The sequence below is a fragment of the Mastigoproctus giganteus genome, unplaced genomic scaffold (genome assembly GCF_048544385.1).
Source record: "Mastigoproctus giganteus isolate SK-2022 unplaced genomic scaffold, ASM4854438v1 scaffold_15, whole genome shotgun sequence".
NCBI lineage: Eukaryota > Metazoa > Arthropoda > Arachnida > Uropygi > Thelyphonidae > Mastigoproctus > Mastigoproctus giganteus.
Genome location: NW_028328292.1, coordinates 6,320,659 through 6,345,744, shown reverse-complemented (window position 1 = coordinate 6,345,744; position 25,086 = coordinate 6,320,659). Strand labels below are relative to the sequence as shown.

Genomic DNA, 25,086 nt, shown 5'->3' with positions numbered 1-25,086 from the left:
TAGGCATGCAAATGCCTTTTTGTAAATCCACTGTCAACTTTTTTCCTAATTCTGTTAAATCCCACTGAAAGTTGGCAATTTTCCATTTTAGGAGCTTCCTCCTAGGAAAATAACCTGATTTGATATTTGTCCTTATCCACATAATATTTACAAGATAAAATATTGCTGAAGAGAGTAAATAATAAGAGATTCAATGATATTAATTTTTAGGGGAGAGCTCATTTCGAAAACAGATTAAACAAATGATTTGTTTCTTATTAAAAGTTACTATAAACTAAAAGAAAAAAAAATCCTGAAATCAATGCACAATCAAGTACAGCAATACCTCGCTTAGCACGGCTTCAAACAGCAAGGGTTTCACTATAGCACGATTTTCAATTAAGTTTAAGTCGAAAATTTACTGTACATATTAAAACTCATTCAATAGCCTAGACAGGTACTACACATATATGCCACGTTTTTGTAGCCTAGGTACAGTACATATATACTGCAGTGCCAACTCTATTGTCTACCATGCACGTGTGACAACAGTTGCCTTCAGGCAGTCAGCTGAAGCCGTCCGGGCTAGCCGGGTGGGTAAAGTGCCTGCCTGGCAACCCAAAGGTCGCGGGTTTGATTCCCGCCTCGGGCTTGGATCAAAGTACTGCAAAAACCTTGGGAGGTGCATTATGGCCACAGAAGCCTATGTGCCAACAACTACCAAAAAAAAAAAAAAAAAAAAGCAGTCATCTGCAACTTGCAACAGTGTTCAGTATTCTTAACTTCATCCTGATGTGATGACATGATAGTTTTCAAACTTTTCATTTCAAAATTTATTTTTTACCCCTTTAAATATGATCGAAAATATATCTACACCTTGGATAGAAATCAGTGCCAACAACATGGTTCTGTTTGGCAGCATGTTTTGCCCCATTTGGTAAATAATTTCGATTTCTGGTTTTGAATTGCAAGTTCAGATAATTGCTAAAGACATTGTGAAGGTCAGAGAAGACTTGGGATTCAAAACTTTGAACACTGCCAATGTATGTGACTGCAATGACTCACATGCGACTTAGATGATGCAACTCTCCTTGAAATTGACGAGCAAACTGCATATGCAGAAGAGGAAAACAATTCTGAAGTGGATAACACTGAAGTGCCACCAAAACAATTTTAAACAGAACAGCTGGAGAAAGTTTTTTGGGGGGGGGGGTTGACATGGCCTGCGAGACGATTATGAAAGGAGATCTGGATGTTGAATGTAGCATCAAGATACAGCAAATTTTACAAAATGGGATTCGATGCTACAAAGACTTGTATACCGAGAAAAAGAAGAGATGGCTTCACCAGACTTCATTATTGATTTATTTATTCCTAAATAAATAACTGCTTTTTTAAAGCTTTTTCCTCATCTCTCATGATGTTATTTGTTTATAACTGTTTCTCTGGTATGCATTCAATTAAAACCCATTATAATTGTACCTCAATCAGCACAGTTTCACATAAAACGGAATAGTTTCGCTACCAATTATCAGTGCTATGCGGGGTATTGCTGTACAATCAGAAGCACTGTAATTACAGTATAAATGAATATAGAAAGACATGTTGGGAACACACATTTCCAAATTAGCTAAAATATTAAGAAATTTATTATTTTTTTCTTTTTTCGGGACTTATCAGGGAAAATCGAAATTATTTTCCACATAAAAGAATAGAAACTTAGCTTAAAATGAGATATCTGTATATCTTATTTCATGTAAAATTCATGTAAAATAAGATATCTGTATACAGTATCTTATTTTACATGAATTTTAAATTGCATCTAAAATTAATATAATAAGTAGGAACTAATTAATTTCAATTCACAAATAAAAAAAAATTCTATTAAAGACAACTAATCAGTTTCTTCAAATGACCACAGAAGGTCAGCTGTTGCATCTCTCTTACGACGACGTTCGCATTTGGGACAGGGCTTACTAGCATTCATACAAGTATCATGATATACTGCTAAACACTGTTCACATCTATATGTGCTATCCATCTCAAATGGATATATTACCTGTGGATTACTGCAAATTTCACATATGAAACCTTTCAAAACACACAGCTGACAACTGAGAACATGCTTTTTGGCAAAACTGATAACCCTTACAAGTGTTTGAGCTAAAGCACCTGTAGGAACCTGTAACAGGTCTGAAAGAGAATATAAATGAATGTGTTCATACAGATATTCTCGAGGCCAAAGTTTTTTTCTTAATTCTTCAGCAACAGATTCTCTACAGGTAAAGATATATGAACGCAACAAGCTAAGCTGTGTTCTGAGTGTCTGTAACTGTGCCATCTCATCAATAACAAAATAAATTTGAGGATTCATAACCTTCATGTCAATAAGAGGTTCATCTTCCACTTTCTGCAAAAATACTTTTGTACGCTTTGAAACAGGATATTTCCTAAAGTCCCAATTATGTATGATTCTTGCTGGAATAAAATGTTCTTCTTCACTATGACACTCATGGCAATAGCTGTAGCCATCATAGCTACATATATGTGCTTTGCCATAGATCATACCAATATGAGCTCCACAACTATTGCACTGATATTTTTGCGTGTCCAGTCCTTTCTCTGGGCAAATTTTACCCAATATAGATAATGATTGACGAGTACATTCATCTGCATTTTCTGAGGTGAAGGCACATGTCTTTGGAACCACTTCATAGTCTAAAACTTCTGGTGTGGTAGACTCAAAACTTCCTTTAGGTGACTAAAAATAAAATAAAAAAATGGGAAGGGAGGGAGGGAATATTACTACATTTGATTTAACAGTCACAAATAAAAGTAAAAATAAATATTGTACACATATATATACATATGAGTAAAATTCAATATTGGAATTTCAAATATCAGTATAAATTAGTTCACTTTTTTATATAAAACAAAGATAACATATAGATATAATGAAATTACATATATGATTTTATCATTAACTTTTAGTGGATGTGAAAACTTTCAACAAAGAACTCTCCTTCTGACTTTCCGTTTTCTGTAAGTCCTTTCAGTAGTGCTGCCACACTGTTCTTGTGAACATTGTCAAATGATTCAAAATAGAGAATTAAGTTTTAATTTTAAAAGGTGAAGAAAAAAAAGTACAAAGGGCAAGTTCAGTTGAGTACAACAGATCTTGGCTTACTGAGAGAATGCATGATGAATATACTACCATAAACATTCTAATACTTGATGTAAGATTGCTTGGTTCACTGTTTGTTCAACCAGACAGTCTAACATGAAACAGAAAAATTTATAAAGGAATCCATTTGATATCAGCACAGTTTACAGAGCAATACTGAAACATCTTCCATAAAATGATTTCCACCAATTTTCCAAGCATGACACGCATGAAATTTGTGATGTTGGTATGTGTCTATAGAATCAAAAAAGTAGCACATTATGTATCCACTAAAGGTTAGCAATAATAAAAAAAAACCCAGTAGGATGAAGTTATACATTGAATTTGCTTGGATTTGATATACTTCTAAAATATCTTCACTAAAATAAAAAAATTCTCATGTGTGAACATGGATGCAAAATATCTCTTCAGTTTGTCAGCAACCCAAGCAGGATCAATAACAATGAAGTTATTCATATCTAGGCTGACCAATGCAATTCATCCCTTTCTAGTGTTTAAATAAGTAGCCTCTGCTACTTTTCTTTGACAGAAACTCCTTGTAATATGCCTTAACTTGCCAAACCCCCTTTTGTGACTCGATTGCAGACTAATTTGTATCTCCTGATAATTTATATTCATTCCACATGTTTTCTTCTCTGCCACTAGTCTCATTACAACTCATCAAGTTATCTGACACAAATTTTTAACCACTGTCAAAGATTTGAAACAAGACATTCAGAATATGGCAGATTGATGTGTGTGTGTCATGTCTTGACTTCACAGAAAATGTCTTGCTGCCATAACTGCATTAAAAGAAGCTTACAGGTCTGTAATTGCTTATTATGAAAAATTTGTCTTTAAATCCTCAAATAAGAGCTGCCATCTCTTATCTATTTTCCCAAGCAATTGTATAAACAATTTATAATAGATGGCAGCAGAAAAATAACTTTTAAAATTGGAGGTGATTATACCTCTCAGTCAATTATTAGCTACAGTGGCGGACAAAAAAAATTGCATCACTCATGAATTTTGAATGTGTTTTGCGCTGCATTGTGGGTTGCAGAAATATTCGAAATGGATTTGTCAGATGGAATATATAACTCTGTGAATTAAATCCAATAAAGACTCCACCTAATATACCTAATTGCCATAAATATCTTCCCAAAGGGTAAAATGCATAATTAATGAAAATACGAGAAATCATGACAACCAAACATACATTTTATTGCATTTACTCGTGTACAAACTGAAATGACAAGTTAACATAATAATATTATGTACTGTAAATCAGCAAAATAAGTCCTCAATATTTTGTTGTTTCTCCTCGAGCTGCAATTACAGCCTTGCAACGATGTGGCGTAGAGTTAATCAACTTCTGGATATGCGGTTGCCCAATTTCGTGGTACCACACCCTTACAATGCTCTCCTGCAGCTGAATCTTACTTGCTGGCTTCTTCTGAGCAATTTTAGACGGCATCATGTTGCTGGACTGTTGCTGGGCCAGTCCAACACTGTAATGGCAGTTTTTCTGAAGTATGACTGCACCTTAAGGGAGAAAAACGAGGGAAAACATCGGTGTGATGTTTTAACATGTTAACACTGGGGCGACCCACCGGTGGATAGCTGCTCTAATGTCCACTGGGCAAAACGATCCACCGGTGGGTCACTGCAGCTAATCATCATCAGCCGTTGCGACCCACGGGTGTCTCGTTGTGTTACGAGTCTTGTATTCAGTTTTGGTATTAAGCACCCGGTATTTAAGCATTTTATCGGATTCACCCGTCCTCCATATATATTTATCTACCAATAGTGTCAGCCTAGGATCAATATTTTTTATTTACTGAGGTTTTTGTGGGGTATATAAAATCATAGTAGTTGGAATAGAAAAAGGAACCAACAGTTGACAGTTTTTATTTCAAATATAATTATTTTTTGTTTACAGTGAATTGTGTTAAAGCATTCTAGACACAAAGCGGGTTGATTTTCACAATCTGGACAAAATGTTTTAAATTTTTTTGCCTTCTGGTCTGCTTCTTTCTTTCCTTATTTTTCAGAGATTTTCTTGTAACACTCCCTGCAACGTTTCCTAATTTTCCTTGCTTGACCTTCCATTTTACAAAAAGTAGAAATTCTGCCAGGTGCCTTTGTTACTTTTGTAGTAGTCTCACTATTTAATAAACTGTATATTATACTTTCTTGGAATTAAAGGATGGATAGACTATTATTAGTCCCAAATTTACTCGGTATCACCCATGCATTGACTAGCATGATACCAAAGATGATCTCCACTGCAGCTTTTTTATACCATTTTACAGTTTTACGCAGGCTACTATAATATGATGCCATTTGGTCAGATATATCCACTCCTTTCTTTGATTGATTGTAGCTGATAACATCGGGTTTCTTGATTTTTTCTCCCTTTCTATCGTTCTTTCCTGTCTCAAAAATTTTACACTGATGAGTTTTGCATGTTGTTAGCATCATTACTGGTCTTTTATCGATCCATTTCATGATTTTCACTCCTTTGTTATACTCAAGAGCGTTTGTATCCCTGTTTAATTTTTTTCCCTGTAATATTCCTTGGTATTCCTTCTTAGAGTCCCACAGATAAAGGTTTTATTTTCTAATAACTCTTGCGCTAGAGGGAAACTGGTGTAAAAATTATCCGAATAAAGAACACATCCCTCATTGAGCAGATTAGCCATCAGTTTCATTGAGATGGCATGGGAATGTCCTTTACCTTCCACTGAATCACCCTTTCTGGTATAAATAGAGATTTCATGAGTATATCCCTCGAGCAAACATAATTTATAAAATTAGTTCCCATATTTATGAGATCTGTTAGGGATATACTGGCAAAAGAGTAGCCTTCCATGCCAAGGGATCAAACTTTCATCAATGACCAAGTTTTTTCCTGGCTTTAACACACTTTGAAAATTCCTACTGGCTTTATCTAATAAATACTGATTTTGTTGAGACAGTCTTGTCCATTGGCAGTTTCATTGTAAAGAAATGCCAATATTTCAGCAATCTAGGAAACGATCTCTACTCATAGATTTCCTAATGAGATTATTCGAGTATGAATTTTTTTTTGACCACCAGTATAATCTTATATCTGAGACATCAATAATTTGCATTATCAATAATATTCCAAGAAATTTTTCCATTTCTGGTTCAGTGGTTGGTCTCCAATCAGCTGACTTCTTTTTTGGGTGTTCATATATTATTAGCAGATGATGACAAACAGTACTGTGCATATCTGTTGGTTTCAGTCACCATCATCTGAAGGATATCATCAGTTAGAAACAGTTTGTATGTGGTAAGGTTGGATCAAATCAACATGGATTTCAGCTATTATATTCATTAATTGAAATTTTAGTTTTTCCTACCTCTTGCCAAATAACATTTTCAGATTTAGATGCATTAGAGATTACTTGAGAATTTGGATCATTATTTTCATCACTAATTTCATGATATTCATCACTTTCATCAGAGGTTTGGATCTTATCATCACCATAATTGGAATGTATGTCTAAATCATCTAATTCTGACCTGTCGTCGAATTCATCACTAAAGAAATGTGGCTTCTCTTTTGTCCACAAGTCCAACTCTGTTCTCAATGTCCCTGGACAATTTTCATCATGTTTTTGGGCACCTTTTTCTTTCAAAAGAGGTACATCTGAATCATTACTATCACTTATATTCGCCTTTAGCTCGTTTTCCATAAAAAGAGGAGGGATTCATTTCAAAACCTTTAAAAATAGGTATCTATAAATATACGATAAATGAAAATTCGAAATATCTAAAGAGTTTACCTCAATCTCTAGATTATAGTGATAAATGAAATGTTCTCCACACATGCACGTATTTGAAATTAATTCAATATGGAAGCAATAACTATTGTCAGTCTCACAGAGTACGAACAAATTGGTAAACAATGCTCATGGCGGTACCAGGAAGTAATTTGAGTGTACGCATTGGCGACTCACTGGTGCTTATCCCTGTTCATTGACAATAATTAGCACCACAGGGCAGGGTGAACCACCGGTGGATCGCTATCAAATTTTCTAGAAAAACAAATGACAACCCGTTTTTCTTGCACATACAGTTATTTGTCACCTAAATGAACCGAATTAAGCAAAAAACACAGTCATCATTTGGGAAATAAGTTGAGTTTGTCTGTCTCTTAGGCTTCGTGTTAAATAAATGCCCCAGTGGGAATAAGTTAAGCCTTGTGAGACAAGGAGACAAACTCATCATTAAATCTAAATAGCATAAACTTACCAATTTTGCTGTGTGGCAAGGTGCTGAGTCATTTTGAAAAATGCAGTTTTGAACGTCTGTGTGGTGATCCCTCGTAACGGGTTTCAGGCACTCCTCCAAGATAGCAATGTAGGTTTCTGCATTCACTATTCCATTAATAAACTTAATTTGCCCCACCCCTTTGCTTGTTATGCATCCCCATCTGACCGGTGGGGACTTTACAGTCGGTGTTATGCAGTCAGGGTGGTACGCCTCCGATTTTCATCTTCTGACATATCGCTTCCCATCCGAGCCATGCAGGTTGAATTTCGATTTGTCAGAAAAGATAGTGGTATCCCATTGCTCTTTTGTCCGTGAAATATGCATTTTAGCCCAAGCAAGTCACTTCTTCCTCATTTGTTGGGTCAACAAAGACTTCTTTTTGGGCCGATAGGCACGCAGATCACATTCTGAAAGTTGCCTTTGGATAGTTCATGCACTTGTTTAAACACTAGAGGCCATCTCAAATCCAGTTTTAGATCAGAAGCACTAGCATGGCAATTACGAAAGCATAGCCGTTTCAAATATTGATCTTGAGAAGGTGTAGTCACTTTTTTTTTTTTTATTTACTATTCCATTATATATATATATATATATATATATACACACACACACACACACACACACACACACACACACACACACAGTTGTGCCCCCATATCCACGGTTAAAAAACGAAAATAACTTAACACTTATTACTCGCGTGTCCAATACAAGACTTTCCTTTATTTTTTACAATGTCGATTTTAAATCGAATAGCTTCCCTTTATTTTTTACAATGTCGCATATGGTTTGATCACCAACATTATAATGGTTCTTTAAAGGATTTAACAGATGCACCATTTTCAAACTTATAAATAATTTGAAGTTTTGGTTTAATTTGAAAGCACAACTCTTGCATTTGCCCATCATTTTCGCGATTTCTAAACAAACAAAAAAAAAAAAAAAATAGTTACTATAAAAAAAAAAAAATTCCGATATTCCTGACATAAATAATGAAACAAAATTTGTCCTTTTGCGGTGTGATAGAACACAACAATCGACGCAACGCACTAAATCAAACTAAACATTTGATCTTGAAGCGTCACGGTTAATCCAATCTTGGTAAATAAATCAAGTCTGCTGTACTTTATTATTACTGTATTTAATGTTGGTAATGTCTTACTGTATGCTTAATTTATCGATTAAGCTTTACTATACATACGTATGTACAAGAAAATCACATTATATATGGGATCAGCAGGTGTTCGCTTATATCGCAGTTTCAGCCATTCACTGTAGGTCTTGGAACGTATCCCCCGCGGATACTGGGGTCTTACTATATGTATATATTCTTCTTTTTTTTTTCTGATATTAGGGCAGTAAGAGCTGGTAAACCAGAGAGTTCAAAGGGTGGCCGCGGTATATGCGTAGTTGTGGCCTACCTCCCCATTATGTAGACAGACACTCGGCTGTCTTTCCAGGTGATTGCCTTCCTGGTGACAAAATGGCCAGAAACAACTAAAACACACACACACACACACCATTAAACCCATTTCTGGCCTTTTACAGTGCTCTATAATCATCACAGTGTACAAAAGCAGAGTTGAACTTTCGTTCAGGTGCCGTCCTACATAAGATACCATACATGTCTATATGTTTACATACAGGTTGAATTTCAATTCGTCAGAAAAGATGGTGTCCCATTTCTCTTTTGTCCATGAAACATGCGTTTTAGCCAAAGCAAGTCGCTTCTTCCTCATTTGTTGGGTCAACAAAGGCTTCTTCTTGGGCCGACAGGCATGCAGACCACATTCCGAAAGCCATCTTTGGATAGTTTGTGCACTTGTTTCAACAGCAGAGGCCATCTCAAAGTCCAGTTTTATGATCAGGAGCACTAGCACGGCGATTACGAAGGCATAGCCGTTTAAAATATCAATTTTGGGAAGGCATGCGTAGTCACTCTCTTACGGCCTGATCCAGATCATCTCTTCACATCACCAGTTTCACAGAGCAACAGCTACACTTTTTTTTCTTGGTGTCAACTGAACATATGCAGCCATGCTTACACCTCTGCAAAACAGGATACTAATGAGCGTGCATACCCTTCCAATGTCATATTTATAGAAATGGCTGATGCAATACCTTGCAATTACTTTGATGCAACAGAAGCATTAACTGCGCAATACCTTTGCTTTGTGACTAACAAAATGACTGTAATCAAACAATATCTTATACGTTTCACTACAAATGTCTAGCTTCCGACGAAACAGACGAGAGGAAGTGGTATTAGCAATGCTCAGAATTGGACACACTCACCATACCCATCTCTTCTTCCTACTGGGAGAAAACCCACCTCAGTGCTCATCCTGTCAGACGCAACTTATAGTTTGTCATTGTCTGGTTGAGTGTCCCTTGTATTCAACCATTCAATCAAACACTTTCCGGTCACTCTTAAGGTTGAACATTTCATCTAATTTATCTCATATATTAGGAAATGAAGCCGATATACAAGAACTATTCATGTATTTAAAACATATTGGCCGGTACAGGAGAATATAATTTAACATCTCTAAAGATATACTGCCTGTAAATAAACTGTGAACAGACACGATTTGGCCTCAGTGGCCCTTGTGTCTTTAATCCCAATAACAACATCACTACAAAGGCGCCTCCGTGGGCAGGAGCAGCAGTGCGTAACACACGCTCCTTGATTAGACAGGGGTTCGAGCCTGTGACCACCAAATACGGAGGATGTGGAAAGGTCAGAGAATGACCACCGCAAATCCACGGAGCAATATAGCCTTAGTTGCTAATGCTCCTAAAAACCAAATAACAGCAACATCACTACAAATGTTACTTTTTTTAAGGTAATGCAGTTTTTTTGTCTGCCACTAAGTGTGGATTGAGATTCAGATGTTGATAATGAATCAAATGACATAAATAGATGTAGAACTATTACATCAAAAAGAAAATGTTAAAATGAGTTTTTTGTTGTTTTTTTTATAATTTTTATTTATTTATTTTTTAATTTGTGATATTTTAAAAATTTGATTTGATTTTTGATGATAATTTCACTCTGACCAAGTGAAAAGCCGTGAGTTAGGGTTGAATTTGAAAGTATCTGCAATGCTGCCCAGACATAATGGGAGGGAGTATATGATGAGAGCCTTGTCAATCAAATCAGCCCTGGAGAGATTGTGCAAGGGGTAGAATTTTTCTCAGCCTGGTCTGTGCTTGTTAACAGGAGCGACTGCTTCTACAGGGATGGGATACACTTAAATTGGTCCACTGGATATTGATGGTTCAACAGTTGAGGATCCTGCTCAGGTGGCTAACAATCTAAACGAGTATTTTGCATCTACATTCACGCATGAGGAGTTATTCAGGAAGGAGAATGATGTAGGTAAAGTAAACATTGGCAGTGAGCTGGATGATTTTGTAATAACTGAGAGGAAAGTGGAGGAGAGATTGTTGAGGATAAACATAAAAAAGGCACCTGGGGTGGATGGGATCTATCCAGTTATATTAAAGGAGGCAGCAAAGGAAGCATGCAAACCCCTAGCCATAATTATGAGAGCTTCTTTGGACTCAGGGGAGGTACCCATAGACTGGAGATGTGCAAATGTAACCCCAATTCACAAAGGAGGATCAAAGGCTGACACAAGTAATTATAGACCTGTTAGTTTAACTTCTGTTCCAGGTAAATTAATGGAGGCACTGGTTAAAGAAGCACTGCAGGATCATCTAGACAAGAATTCAGTTATAGCTCAGACGCAGCATGGTTTTGTTAAGGGCAGGTCTTGCCTGACCAATTTGATTGGATACTATGATGTAGTCACAAAAGAACTGGATGCAGGGAATAACTTTGATATTATATATTTGGATCTTAGAAAGGCTTTTGATACTGTTGCACATGGAAGACTGCTGCACAAATTGGAGCAGTGTGGCATTGGAGGCAAATTGCTGCTATGGATAAGGGGATGGTTGAGTGGCAGAAGACAGAGAGTGGTAATCAATGGACACTGCTCAATGTGGACTAATGTTATTAGTGGAGTTCCTCAGGGTTCAGTGTTGGGTCCGTTGTTGTTTTCGGTGTTTATGAATGATATTGATGATGCGATATCAAGTTTAATGTCTAAGTTTGCAGATGATACAAAGGTTGGCAGGGTCGTTAAGGACACTACTGACGCTATGCTGCTGCAACAGGATCTGGAAAGGTTGAACAGATGGGCTGAGAGGTGGCAAATGAAGTTTAACATTGACAAATGTAAAGTACTACATATGGGTAACAGTAACTCCAGAGCAATGTATCAACTCTGCGGTACTACACTGACAGTGGTGGAGAATGAAAAGGACCTGGGGGTAATTGTGCAGGCAGATATGAAGTTCTCTGAGCAGTGCAGACGAGCTGCAAGAGTAGCTCATGGTGTCTTGTCAATGATATACAGGAATTTTTCTAGCAGGGATAAGGAGGTGATTATTCCCTTGTATAAGGCAATGGTTAGGCCACATCTTGAGTACTGTATACAGGTCTGGAGGCCTCATTTCAAGAAGGATGTAGAGCTGCTGGAACGGGTACAGAGAAGGGCAACAAGATTAGTAAATGGAACAAAGGGTTGCTCTTACGAAGAAAGGCTTAAGTTTTGCAAATTACAGAGTCTGGAGACTAGGCACCGGCGAGGTGATCTGATAGAGGTGTATAAGGCTTTGAATGGTTTGAGCATGCTCAATGCCAATGGGATTCTTCATCTTTCTCAGAATAATCACCTCAGAGGGCATAAATTCAAATTGAGGAAGGACGGATATCGGATAAATGTGCGGAAATTTGCCTTTGGCCAGCGGGTAGTTGGTTGGTGGAACCGACTTCCATCACTTGTTGTTGAAGTTCATAGCCTAAACAAATTTAAAGCTCAACTGGACAGGTATTTCGAACGAACGGAGGGGTGAAATGGGAGAGGGTTTTTTTTTTTTTTTTTTGGCTGATGCTGAATAAGCTTGCTTTCTTGCATCATATGCCTCTACTAATGCTAAATAGAAAGGATGGAAGAATATCTGCTGATGCAATCGAGGCAGAGTTAGGTGGTCGGAAAACTGCTAGCTTGGAAGGATACATGGACTAATAGATTAAAACAGTAGCTGCTGGCAGAGGTGAAAATGATTCTTGCACTGCTTCTATTGAAATGCAATCGAACAGCAGCCTGGAAAGCAAGGCAATGGAGATTTCCAGGACTGCTGGGAGTCGTAGTGGAAGAAGTACATACATGGGCTGGGTTAGGGTGACTAAGAGTAGAAACATGTGCATGTATACTTGCATGAACACAAATGCTAGGAGTACAGTTAATAAATTCGATGAGCTTGAGGTGCTAGTCAAGACATCAAAGGCAGATATTGTTGGGATATCAGAGATGTGGTGTCACACAGACATAAGCAGTGCAGAATTGGAATTTGGGGAGTACAATGTGTACAGAAAGGATAGACAGGAAGGGAGGAGGGGTTATGCTGTTAGTTAAGAAACACAATCTAAGGAAGTGCATCCAATTGATGTTGGTGGACAATGCAATGTTAAGTCTGTTTGGTGTGACATAAGCACTGGGAAAGGAAAATGAGAGCAGGTGTGTGTTATAGGCCTATTGAATCTGATGAGTATAATGAGCAATTGTGCAGAGAAATAGAGTGAGCCAGTAAATTAGAGTGTCTTATAATGGGGGATTTTAATTTCCAAGAGATTGAATGGAATTTGTGGGTTGGTCACTCACACTAGCAAGGCTTTTGTGAATTTATTGGATGATTGTTTTCTACAGCAGCATGTTCGGCAGGCAACTAGAGGGAGTAATACTCTTGATCTGATTATCGGTAGTGATTCATGCATTAAGAATCTGCAAATAAAGGAACCACTAGATGGCAGTGATCACAGTGTGCTGAAGTGGGATTTATTCAAAGAGGTAACTACCATCAGGAGTAAAGGAAAGTGTTTTTTCTTTCGTAAAGGCAACTACAGAGGTCTGAGACAGTATTTAACTTCTATACAGTGGGACCAACTGATGATGTCACTAATAGCAAATTCAAAATGGGAAGCAGTCAAAGAATTAATCTTGGAAGCTACTAGGCTTTTCAAATCAACTAAGAAATACTGTTCAAGATTTAGGCCTAAATGGATGTCAGATGAACTAATTAGGCATGTGACAGAGAAGAAAAATGCATGGGATACATATAAAAATAACAGGTGACACAGAAGCCTATGATAGACACAAGCTAGTCTGTAACCAAGTCATAAAATAGGTTAGGCAGGCAAAGGCAGATTATGAGGAATCTTTGGCAAAGGATGCAAAGAAAAACAGCAAAGAGTTCTTTACTTATGTAAACTCTAGAAGGAAGGGGATGAATCAAATTGGACCACTTGATATTGATGTTTCAAGTGTTGACGATCCTGCTCAGGAAGCTAACAAACTAAATGAATATTTTGCATCTACATTCACAAATGAGTAGTTATTCAGGGAGAGGAATGCCAGCGGTATATTAAACTCTGACAGTAAGCTAGATAATCTTGTAATAACTGAGAGTAAAGTGGAGGAAAAATTGTTGAAGATGAACATAAGAAAGGCACCTGGGGTGGATGGAATCTATCCAGTTATATTAAAGGAGGTGGCAAAGAAAGTAAGCAAACCCTTAGCCATAATTATGAGAGCTTCCCTAGACTCAGGGGAGGTACCCATGGACTGGAGATGTGCAAATGTGACCCCAATTCACAAAGGAAGATCAATGGGAGACACGGGTAATTACAGACTTGTTAGTTTAACTTCTGTTCCAGGGAAATTAATGAAGGCACTGGTTAAAGAAGCATTGCAGGATGATCTAGACAAGACTTCAGTTATAGTTTGGACACAGCATGGGTTTGTTAAGGGGAAGTCTTGTCTGAACAATTTGATTGGATACTATGATGTAGTCACAAAAAAAAATTGGATGCAAAGAATAACATTGATATCATATATTTGGATCTTAGAAAGGTCTTTGATACTGTTGCACATGGAAGACTGCTGAACAAATTGGGACAGTGTGGCATTGGAGGCAAATTGCTGCTATGGATAAAGGGATGGTTGAGTGGGAGAAGACAGAGAGTGGTAATCAATGGACACTACTCTTCATGGACTAATCTTATTAGTGGAGTCCCTCAGGGTTCAGTGTTGGGTCAATTGTTGTTTTCTATATTTATAAATTATATTGATGATGGTATATCAGGCTTAATGTCCAAGTTTGCAGACGATACAAAGGTCGGCAGGGTTGTTAATCACACTAATGACAGTACGCTGCTGCAACAGGATCTAGAAAAGTTGAGCAGATGGTGGGTTGAGAGGTGGCAAATGAAGTTTAACATTGACAAAGGTAAAATACTACATATGGGAAGCAGTAATCCCAGAGTAACGTATCAACTCTGTGGTACTACACTGACAGTGGTAGAGAATGAAAAGGACCTAGGGATAATTGTACTGGCAGATATGAAATTTTCTGAGCTGTGCAGACAGTCTCCAAGAGTAGCTCATGGTGTCTTGTCAATGATATACAGGAATTTTTCTAACAGGGATAACGAGGTGATTTTCCCCTTGTATAAGGCAATGGTTAGACCAAACCTTGAGTACTGTATACAGGTCTGGAGGCCTCATTTTAAGAAGGATGTAGAGCTGTTGGAACGAGTACAGAGAAGGGCAATGAGATTAGTGAATGGAACAAACGGTTGCTCTTATGAAGAAAGGCTTAAATTTTGCAAATTTCAGTGTCTGGAGACTACGCACCTGCGAGGTTATCTGATTGAGATGTATAAAGCCTTGAATGGTTTGAGCATGCTCAATGCTGATGGGATTCTTCCTCTTGCTCAGAATAATCGCCTGAGAGGGCATAAATTCAAATTGAGGAAAGACGGTTGTAGGATAGATGTGCAGAAGTTTTCCTTTAGCCAGTGGGTGGTTGATTGCTGGAACAAACTTCCATCTGTCGTTGTAGAAGTTGATAGCTTAAATAGATTCAAGGCAGAACTTGACAAACATTTGGAGCGAGTGGATGGGTGAAATAAGGGGTTTTTTTTTTTTTGGCTGATGCTATATAAGCTTGCTTTCTTGCATCATGTGCCTTTGCTAATGCTAATATTTAAATATTTATTCACTTGGCCAGACATTTATCTGATTCAAATTTCATGAATAAACTCACTCTACAGAGCTGCAACTAACAGAAAACTCACTGGTCAGGATCCATACATTTCAGGGAACTCACTCCAAAAGAGGTTAAGATCTGATAATTATATCATTATATCTTACTAATGCTCACTTAAAAAGTACAAAAGATACTTCAAAAATTTTGCTTTTTAACTTCCTTTCTGAAAAGAAACTTTCTTTATTCTGCCTAATAACTGCTATAGTCCAATTATGGCCAACCAGAATATAAACTTTTTTTTCTTTTGTAAATAAGTAGGTGTGTAATTTATAAAAGCATACTGAAACATAATTTTGTACTTATTAAGTTATAAAGAGTATAGGACTATTAACAATATAAGCAAACTTTAGGCACAAAAGCTTTGGTTGATAAATTTCAATACGTTCTGTGCAGCAGTTGGCAAAACCTTCATTTTTCTACAAAGCTAAGAGTAAACTTAAGTTTGCAAATTAATTTTGTCCTGCAAGTACATCAATCATAAGTTACCTCAGTTCTGTACCTAAATTTCAAATAACAGTTCATAGAAATTTGCTTTGCAATGACATTGATGAATTTTACAGCAAACTCAGTTTGCTTTTAGCTATGTGCAGAAAAGAAGCTTATGCCAAATTATGTACACTTTATAACTCTCATTATGTCCCATGGCTTTAGCTACAAGACAAAAATTTTATTTTATCACAGCTAAAAAAAGGGGTAGATGAGTTAAAGTAGTGCAAGTGATGTGATCCTTGCACTACTTTGACTCATCCCCTATTCAGATATGTAAAAAAGTAAAGTGCAGCCCTTATCAACCCACTGCAGGGTGGTAGCCTCCTCAACAATTCATGCCGAGGGAAATGGACCATAATCTGCCACGCTGGTCCAGTGCGGGTTGGCAGATCGACCGTATTCAGGGGCTTGAACCCTGGTCTAATTCAAAGAGCGTGTGCTACTGCACTCCCGCTCCTGCCCACTCGGCTACGGAGGCCTTTTTTTTTTTTTTTTTTTTTTTCAGATGTAATAAACTACAAAGTAGAAGGGGAATTACAAAGCCTGCTGAGATGAACCTAAAACACTGACTCCTAGAGTCACATTTTTTTATAGATACTCAGGATTTGCACAAAATATTTTAAATGTCGCTTCACCAACATCATCTAATACCAAAGTGCCAATGATAACCTTCTTACTATTTGTAAATGTCTAACAAATCATAGGTAGGAGACCATGTGCCCTCTATAATAAATTTCATATCTAATTCTATCAGTCCCCCATAAAATTTTTTCATACTGACCATTTTTAACTCCTCCCCCAAACTTAAGTAACTCTTGTATTTCTGTTCCCTGGATGCAAAATCTTACATTTCAAATCATTAAACATTGGTTTTTCAGACAACATCTGCAACAAATCAAAGTCATTTTGGAAAAATATGGCTTTTCTGGCAGTTAACTACCCTTCCCTTCAAATCACCACCAAACTTTGATAGCATCCTCTGCACTCCCTCATGAATGCCATTAAAGAAGAAACAGTAAGTCCCATTACTGATCTCTGGGGACCTCCAATCAGTATACAGAATATAATATATTCTGAGTTTCCCCATACAACTGAATCCTCAACTAAGACTACCTCCTAGAGCGGAGCCCAGAAGATCCATTCCTAGGGCTGGACTTGGTAGAGCATCTCCTGGTACAGCATTAGACACTTGAGTCTATGCTGAGTTACACATTTGATTTCGCTCTAGGGTATCATGCATTTTCTGAACAACTCATTTTCGTTCAACAGAACACTGAATTTTAATTTCATGTCATGGAGAATCATTTCTATATTTAGTATGCAGAAATGATTCTCCATGAGTCAGAGAGAGAGTTATTGATATATGCAACAGGAAGTATAAGTAAAATAGACACTATGGTAAATTCCCCCATCACTCATAACATCTTGAGTCGTATTATGAATGAATGATGAATGATAATTAATAACACTGATGAGTATGGTTGGTACTCATCCGTGCTCTGGTGAATTTAAAATGCAAGATTATAAGGTCTGTTTGGGGTTCTCATAGGACAAGCAAATATATGGGCTGTGTTACAGTCGCTAAGAACAAAACCAGGCACACATGTACTTGCTTAGATATTAATGCTAGGAGCACAGTAAATAAATTTCATTAATTTGAAGTATCGGTTAACTCATCAAATGCAATCATTAAAGGGATATCACAAACAGGGTGCCACTCTGACAAGGGATGTAGAATATGAATAAATAAACTTTCTATTTACACTCTAGGACGACACATAAGGTTAGAAAAAAAAAAAAAAAAAAAAAAAATCGCAAAACAGAGAGAAATTGACCACTCAGCTACTGTGGCTTTAAGAGTTTACTATGTCTTGAGTTTCACCAAACTTTACCACTGAATTTGTTCAAAGATCAGTAACATAAGCCAGCAAATCACTAGCAGACTGACAATTAGAATCATACTGGGAATCACTGATCTAATGGAAGGTTTCAAATCAGTGTGAAGAGTTGGTAGTTGTTGAATATATCCATTACACTGGGCCAATAACTGAAAGGGGGGAATTTTTCATACTTTCTAGGAACGTGCTGGATATTAGCAATTTCAATTAAGAAGGGAAAACACCAGCAGAACAAGAAAATGTAAAAAGATGTCATAAAATAGGTTCAAACTCAGGACCTGGGGCTTTCTTGACATCAAGGTTGTTCAGAATTCTACATCTTCTGTCAGAATATCACGGGAGGCACTGAAATGGAGTATCGGGTATGGTAGGGGTGCTTTACCAAGGTTGTCAATATAAGAATTAGAAAGAAAAGCAAGAACTAATAAATCAGCTTTATCTTTAGCAGAAGATGAAATAGATTCAATGGACTGTAAAAGAGGTGGAACTATAGATGGGCAGCAGTTGTAACCAATAGTTCTGGCAAGAGACCAGGAGTCTCAACTATAGCACTGCAAGCCTCTAGTAAGAAAAGTGGGCGTACTGCACCACGTGACAAGTCACCAACCTTCTAAGTCACTAGGCAGTCTAGTACTGCCAGGTGACATAGCAAGTCAGCCATTCCTTAGTATGATGTAGATACCACACCTGGGTGGTCACCTACAGTACACTATGTGCAGTATTTCAGATTGCACATTAGCATTAGTAGAGGCATATAATGCAAGAAAACAGGCTTATGCAGCATCAGCCAAAAGAAAAAAAAAAAATGCTCCCATTTCACCCCTCCGTTCATTCTAAATACCTGTCCAGCTCAGCCTTAAATTTATTTAGGCTATCAACTTCCAAAAAAAGGATGAAAGTCTGTTCCAACAACCAACTACCCGCTGTAAAAAAGCAAACTTCCACACATCTATCCTACATCTGTCATTCCTCAATTTGAATTTATGCTAAGCAAGAGGAATAATCCCATCAGCAATGAGCATGCTAAAACCATTTAAGGCTTTATACACTTCAATCAGATCACCTCGCAGGAGCTTGTTTCCAGACACTAATTTACAAATCTTAAGCCTTTCTTCGAAAGAGCAACCCTTTGTTCCATTCACTAATCTTGTTGCCCTTCTCTGTACTCATTCCAACAGCTCTACATCCTTCTCAAAATGAGACCTCCAGACCTTTATACAGTACTCAAGGTGTGGCCTGACCATTGCCTTATACAAGGAGATATCACCTCCTTATCCCTCCTAGAAAAATTCCTGTATATCATTGACAAGACACCATGAGCTAATCTTGCCGACCGTCTGCACTTCTCAGAAAACTTCATATCTGCCTGCACAATTACACCCAGATCCTTTTCGTTCTCTACCACTGTCAGTGTAGTAGCACAGAGTTGATACGTTACTCTGGGGTTACTGCTTCCCATATGTAGTACTTTACATTTGTCAATGTTAAACTTCATTTGCCACCTCTCAGCCCATCTGCTCAACTTTTCTACATCCTGTTGCAGCAGCATACTGCCATTAGTGTCCTTAACAACTGTGCCAACCTTCATATCATCTGCAAACTTGGACATTAAGCTTGATATACCATCATCATATCATTTATAAATACAGAAAACAACAATGGATGCAACACTGAACCCTGAGGAACTCCACTAATAACATTAGTCCATGATGAGTAGTGTCCATTGATTACCACTCTCTTTTCTTCTCCCACTCAACCATCCCTTTATCCATAGCAGCAATTTGCCTCCAATGCCACACTGCTCCAATTTATTCAGCAGTCTTCCATGTGCAAAGGTATCAAAAGCCTTTTTAAGATCCAAATATATGATATCAAAGTTATTCCCTGCATCCAGTTCCTTTATGACCACATCATAGTATCCAATCAAACTGGTCAGGCAAGACTTTTCCTTAACAAAACCATGCTCTGTCTGAGCTATAACTGAAGTCTTGTCTAGATGATCCTGCTGTGCTTCTTTAACCAGTACCTCCATTAATTTTGCTGGAACAGAAGTTAAATTAACACGTCTACAATTACTTCTGTCGCCCTTCGATCCTCCTTTGTGAATTGGGGTCACACTTGCACATCTCCAGTACGTGGGTACCTCCCCTGAGTCCAAAGAAACTCTGATAATTATGGCTCAGGGTTTGCTTACTTCCTTTGCTGCCTCAATTAATATAACTGGATAGATCCCATCCACCCCAGGCGCCTTTTTTATGTTTATCTTCAACAATTTCTCCTCCACTTTCCTCTCAGTTATTACAAAATCATCTAGCACACTGCCAGAGTTTAATTCACCTCTGGCATTCCCCTCCCTGAATAACTCCTCCTGTGTGAATGTAGATGCAAAATACTCATTTAGTTTGTTAGCCACCTGAGCAGGATCATCAACAGTTGAACCATCAATATCCAGTGGACCAATCTGATTTATCCCTTTCCTTCTAGAGTTTACATAGGTACAGAACTCTTTGCTGTTTTTCTTTACATACTTTGCCAAAGATTTCTCATAATCTGCCTTTGCCTGCCTAATCTCCTTTCTCACTTGGTTATAGACAGGTTATATCTATCACAGGCTTCCATGTCATCCATTAATTTATATACAACTGATGCATTTTTCTTCTCTGCCACATATCTCATTAGTTCATCTGACATCCATTTAGACCTAAACCTTGAACAATATTTCTTAGTTGGTATGTAAAGCCTAGTAGCTTCCAAGATTAATTCTTTGAATGCTTCCCATTTTGAATTTGCTATTAGTAACATCATCAGTTGGTCCCACCATATAGAAGTTAAATACTGTCTCAGACCACCGTATTTGCCTTTACGAAAGCAAACACCCTTCCCTTTACCCCTGCTGGTAGTTACCTCTTTGAGTAAATCCCACTTCAGCACACTGTGTTCACTGCCACCTAGTGATTCGTTTATCTGCAGATTCTTAATGCATGAAGAATCACTATTGATAATCAGATCAAGAGTATTACTACCTCTACTCCCAAACATCCTGATGTAGAAAACAATCATCCAATAAATCCACAAAAGCCTTGCTAGTGTGTGAGTGACCAACCACAAATTCCAGTCAATATCTGGGAAATTAAAATCCACCATTATAAGACTCTGATTTACTGGCCCACTATTTCCCTGTACAGTTTCTAATTATACTCATCAGAGTCATTAGGCCTATAACACACTCCTACTCTCAATTTTGATCTCCCAATGCTTATGTCACAGCAAACTGACTAGACACTGCACTGTCCAGTGATGTCCACTGGCTTCATTTCCTTGGATTTTATGTGTTTCTTAACTAATAGCATAACCCCTTCTTCCTTCCTATACACACTGTACTCCCCAAATTCCAGTTCTGCATTCCTTATATCTGTGTGACACCCTGTTTCTGATAGCCCAACAATATCTGCCTTTGATGTTTTGAGCAATACCTCGAATTTATTTACCAAATTCCTAGCATTGGTGTATAAGCAAGTATACATGGACTTGTTCCTATTCTTAGCTACCTAACATAACCCATGTGTTTACTTGTACCGCGATGACTCCCAGCAGTCTCTGAAATACCCTGCATCTTGTTTTCCAGGCTGCTGCTCATTCCAATATAAGCAGTGCAAGAATCACTTTTACCTCTGCCAATGGCTACTGTTAATCTATTAGTCCTTGTATCCCCCTCAAGCTAGCAGTTTTCCGAACCACCTAACACTGCCTCGATAACATCAGCAAATATTCTTGCACCCTTTCTATTTAAGTCTATCCCATCCCTATAGAAGCAGTCTCTCCTGTTAACAAGTATAGACCAGGCTGAAAAAAATTGTACCCCTTGAGCCTTGCACAATCTTTCCAGGGCCAAATTGATCGACTAGGCTCTCATCACATACTCCCTCCTATCATGTCTAGGCAGAATTGCAGACACTTTCAAATTCAACCCTAATTCACGGCTTTTTTTCAACAGTGACCTGTACTTGTTAAGTAATTCCACTAGTCTCCTACTCTTAATACCATTAGTGCCAACACGTACAACCATATCACCTTTTGTGCCCTTAAAAGATGATATCCGCTCTTCAACATCATTAACCTTTGTCCCTGGCAGACATACCCTGATCCTGTTCCACCTATTCTTTTTACATACCATGTTCCTCGTTTCCCTGACAACAGAGTCACCAACAACTACTAGTTCCTGTGGGACCAGTGCATTCTGCCTTGGGGGTTGCTGCTATGTTGCGTGAAGATCGAGTGCAAGCTCTGACGTTGATGTAGGCAGCTGAGATCTTGATGGGCCCCTCAATTTAGATCCTTCGAGGACATCCACCCTGTCCATCAAGCTCTCCTATAGGCCCATAATAATGCTGAGTTGTCGCCTGATTTCCTCACACTCCTTACATCGCGCACACAGAAAGACATCCCCCTTGGCAATATCATGTCCCGTACCTGATTGCTCCACAAACATCAAGCATAGGGCAACTGCCCTCCCCTCCTCATTTTTCCCCTGAGCCATAGCACTCCCATTAGCTTGAGCCTTTTGCTTTGCTGCTCTGGTCTGAGTCATGATTTTGATTCAATTCCAATAAAATTTCAATTTCAGTACAAAATTATAACCCTAAACTTGTATCCCAATGCAGTTATAATACTATATATCTATATATATATTTTCAGTATAGAGTATTATCTCAGAGTTCCATTATATAACTTCCGTATCAAGTTATGTATTAATTAATTATATTACATTTGTAAAATCTAAGTCGTTATATGTATTTAGTTAAAAAGTACAATTTAACTGACAATGAAGTTTAACAAGATTAATCAATTTTACTGATTAATTGATAATATTATATACTATACTAAGCTAACGCTATCTATTTCGGAATATAACGTATTGTATAACAATGGCGGTAAGTTACGAACGGTAAATCTACAGACACTTAAGTATTAATTAACTTCCAAAATCTCGCTGTCTCAATTCAGAATAAACCAAGGATCTTGATTAGATCTATAAGCTACTTATAGAAAATAATTTAATATAACAATTAGTCAATAAAGCGGCTAAATATAGCTAAAAAACTTTCTGTTCACCGGAGCTGCAAAACTTGTAAAACACGTGGATTGGATGCCCTTACCGATACTAAGTAATAAACCTACAAAATCAACATAAGAGTATTCCCAGGGCTACTAACATTCCCACCATTTTATTCATCCATGAGATGTGAATAACAGTTTCATCAGTGTTTTAAACTCCTAGGTAGAAGCTCTAACTATCATACCTGGAAGAATGTCTGTGACAAGTCTCAGGGACCAACTATTGTCAAGGAAAAGGATATTCTTTTACAACAGTAACTACAATGGTCTTAAGAGAGTCATTAAATTATTTTCAGTAGTACCAATTGATTGTTAAGAAATGCTAAATGGAAAGTTTTCAGGGCAGTACTCATAGAAATAACTAAAAGGTTAAGCTCACAGTAACCTGTGAGCTTAACTTCTGTTCCAGGAAAATTAATGGAGGCACTGGTTAAAGAAGCACTGCAGGATCATTTAGACAAGACTTCAGTTATAGCTCGGACACAGCATGGTTTTGTTAAGGGGAAGTCTTGCCTGACCAATTTGATTGGATACTATGATGCAGTCACAAAAGAACTGGATGCAGGGAATAGCTTTGATATTATATACTTGGATCTTAGAAAGGCTTTTGATACTGTTGCACATGGAAGACTGCTACACAAATTGGAGCAGTGTGACATTGGAGGCAAATTGCTGCTATGGATAAAGGGGTGGTTGAGGGGGAGAAGACAGAGAGTGGTAATCAATGGACACTGCTCATCGTGGACTAATGTTATTAGTGGAGTCCCTCAGGGCTCAGTGCTGGGTCCATTATTGTTTTCTGTATTTATAAATGATATTGATGATGGTATATCAAGCTTAATGTCCAAGTTTGCAGATGATACAAAGGTTGGCAGGGTTGTCAAGGACACTACTGACACTATGCTGCTGCAACAGGATCTGGAAAGGTTGAGCAGATGGGCTGAGAGGTGGCAAATGAAGTTTAACATTGACAAATGTAAAGTACTACACATTGGAAACAGCAACCCCAGAGCAACGTATCAACTCTGTGCTACTACACTGACAGTGGTAGAGAATGAAAGGGACTTGGGGGTGGTTGTGCAGGCAGATATGAAGTTCTCTGAGCAGTGCAGACGGGCTGCAAGAGTAGCTCATGGAGTATTGTTAATGATATACAGGAATTTTTCCAGCAGGGATAAGGAGGTGATTATTCCCTTGTATAAGACAATGGTCAGGCCACACCTAGAGTACTGTATACAGGTCTGGAGGCCTCATTTCAAGAAGGATGTAGAGCTGCTGGAACAAGTACAGAGAAGGGCAACAAGGTTAGTGAATGGAACAAAAGGGTGCTCTTACGAAGAAAGGCTTAAGTTTTGCAAATTACAGTGTCTGGAGACTAGGCACCAGCGAGGTGATCTGATAGAGGTGTATAAAGCCTTGAATGGTTTGAGCATGCTCAATGCTGATGGGATTCTTCCTCTAGCTCAGAATAATCACCTGAGAGGGCATAAATTCAAATTGAGGAAAGACAGATGTAGGATAGACGTGTGGAAATTTGCCTTTAGCCAGCGGGTGGTTGGTTGGTGGAACAGACTTCCATCCCTTGTAGTGGAGGTTGATAGCCTAAATAAGTTTAAGGCTCAGCTGGACAGGTATTTTGAACGAACAGAGGGGTGAAGTGGAAGTGGGGGTTTTTTTTTTTTTTTTGGCTGATGCTGCATAAGCTTGCTTTCTTCAAATGCCTCTACTAATGCTAAAGGTACTGTTCAAGTAAGAAATAATCAGTGAACAGTAACTCAAATAAGGGATATTGTTAAAGTTTTAGACCTATAATGAATGCAAGTGGCTGCTTAGTTGGTTTGGATTTTACTGGCACATTAGCAACTAAGGCTATAATGCACCAAGACCAGGTCATATATAAAAATTTAAGCTTTCAGTGACCTAATTAGTTAGGTCAGCATGTCAACATATATAATA

The 25,086-nt window shown here is 37.9% G+C and overlaps 1 protein-coding gene across 1 annotated transcript in view; it reads right to left on the bottom strand.

Annotated features, from left to right (window-relative positions):
• Positions 1 to 1,870: 1,870 nt before the first annotated feature.
• Plekhm1 (Pleckstrin homology and RUN domain containing M1) overlaps positions 1,871 to 25,086 on the bottom strand; it is a 52,955-nt gene continuing 29,739 nt past the window's right edge. Inside the window, exon 2 of the mRNA XM_090389337.1 lies at positions 1,871 to 2,740. Within this exon, the coding sequence (XP_090245463.1) occupies positions 1,874 to 2,740 (867 nt within the window). The 3' untranslated portion in view covers positions 1,871 to 1,873. The remainder of the gene's footprint in view (positions 2,741 to 25,086) is intronic.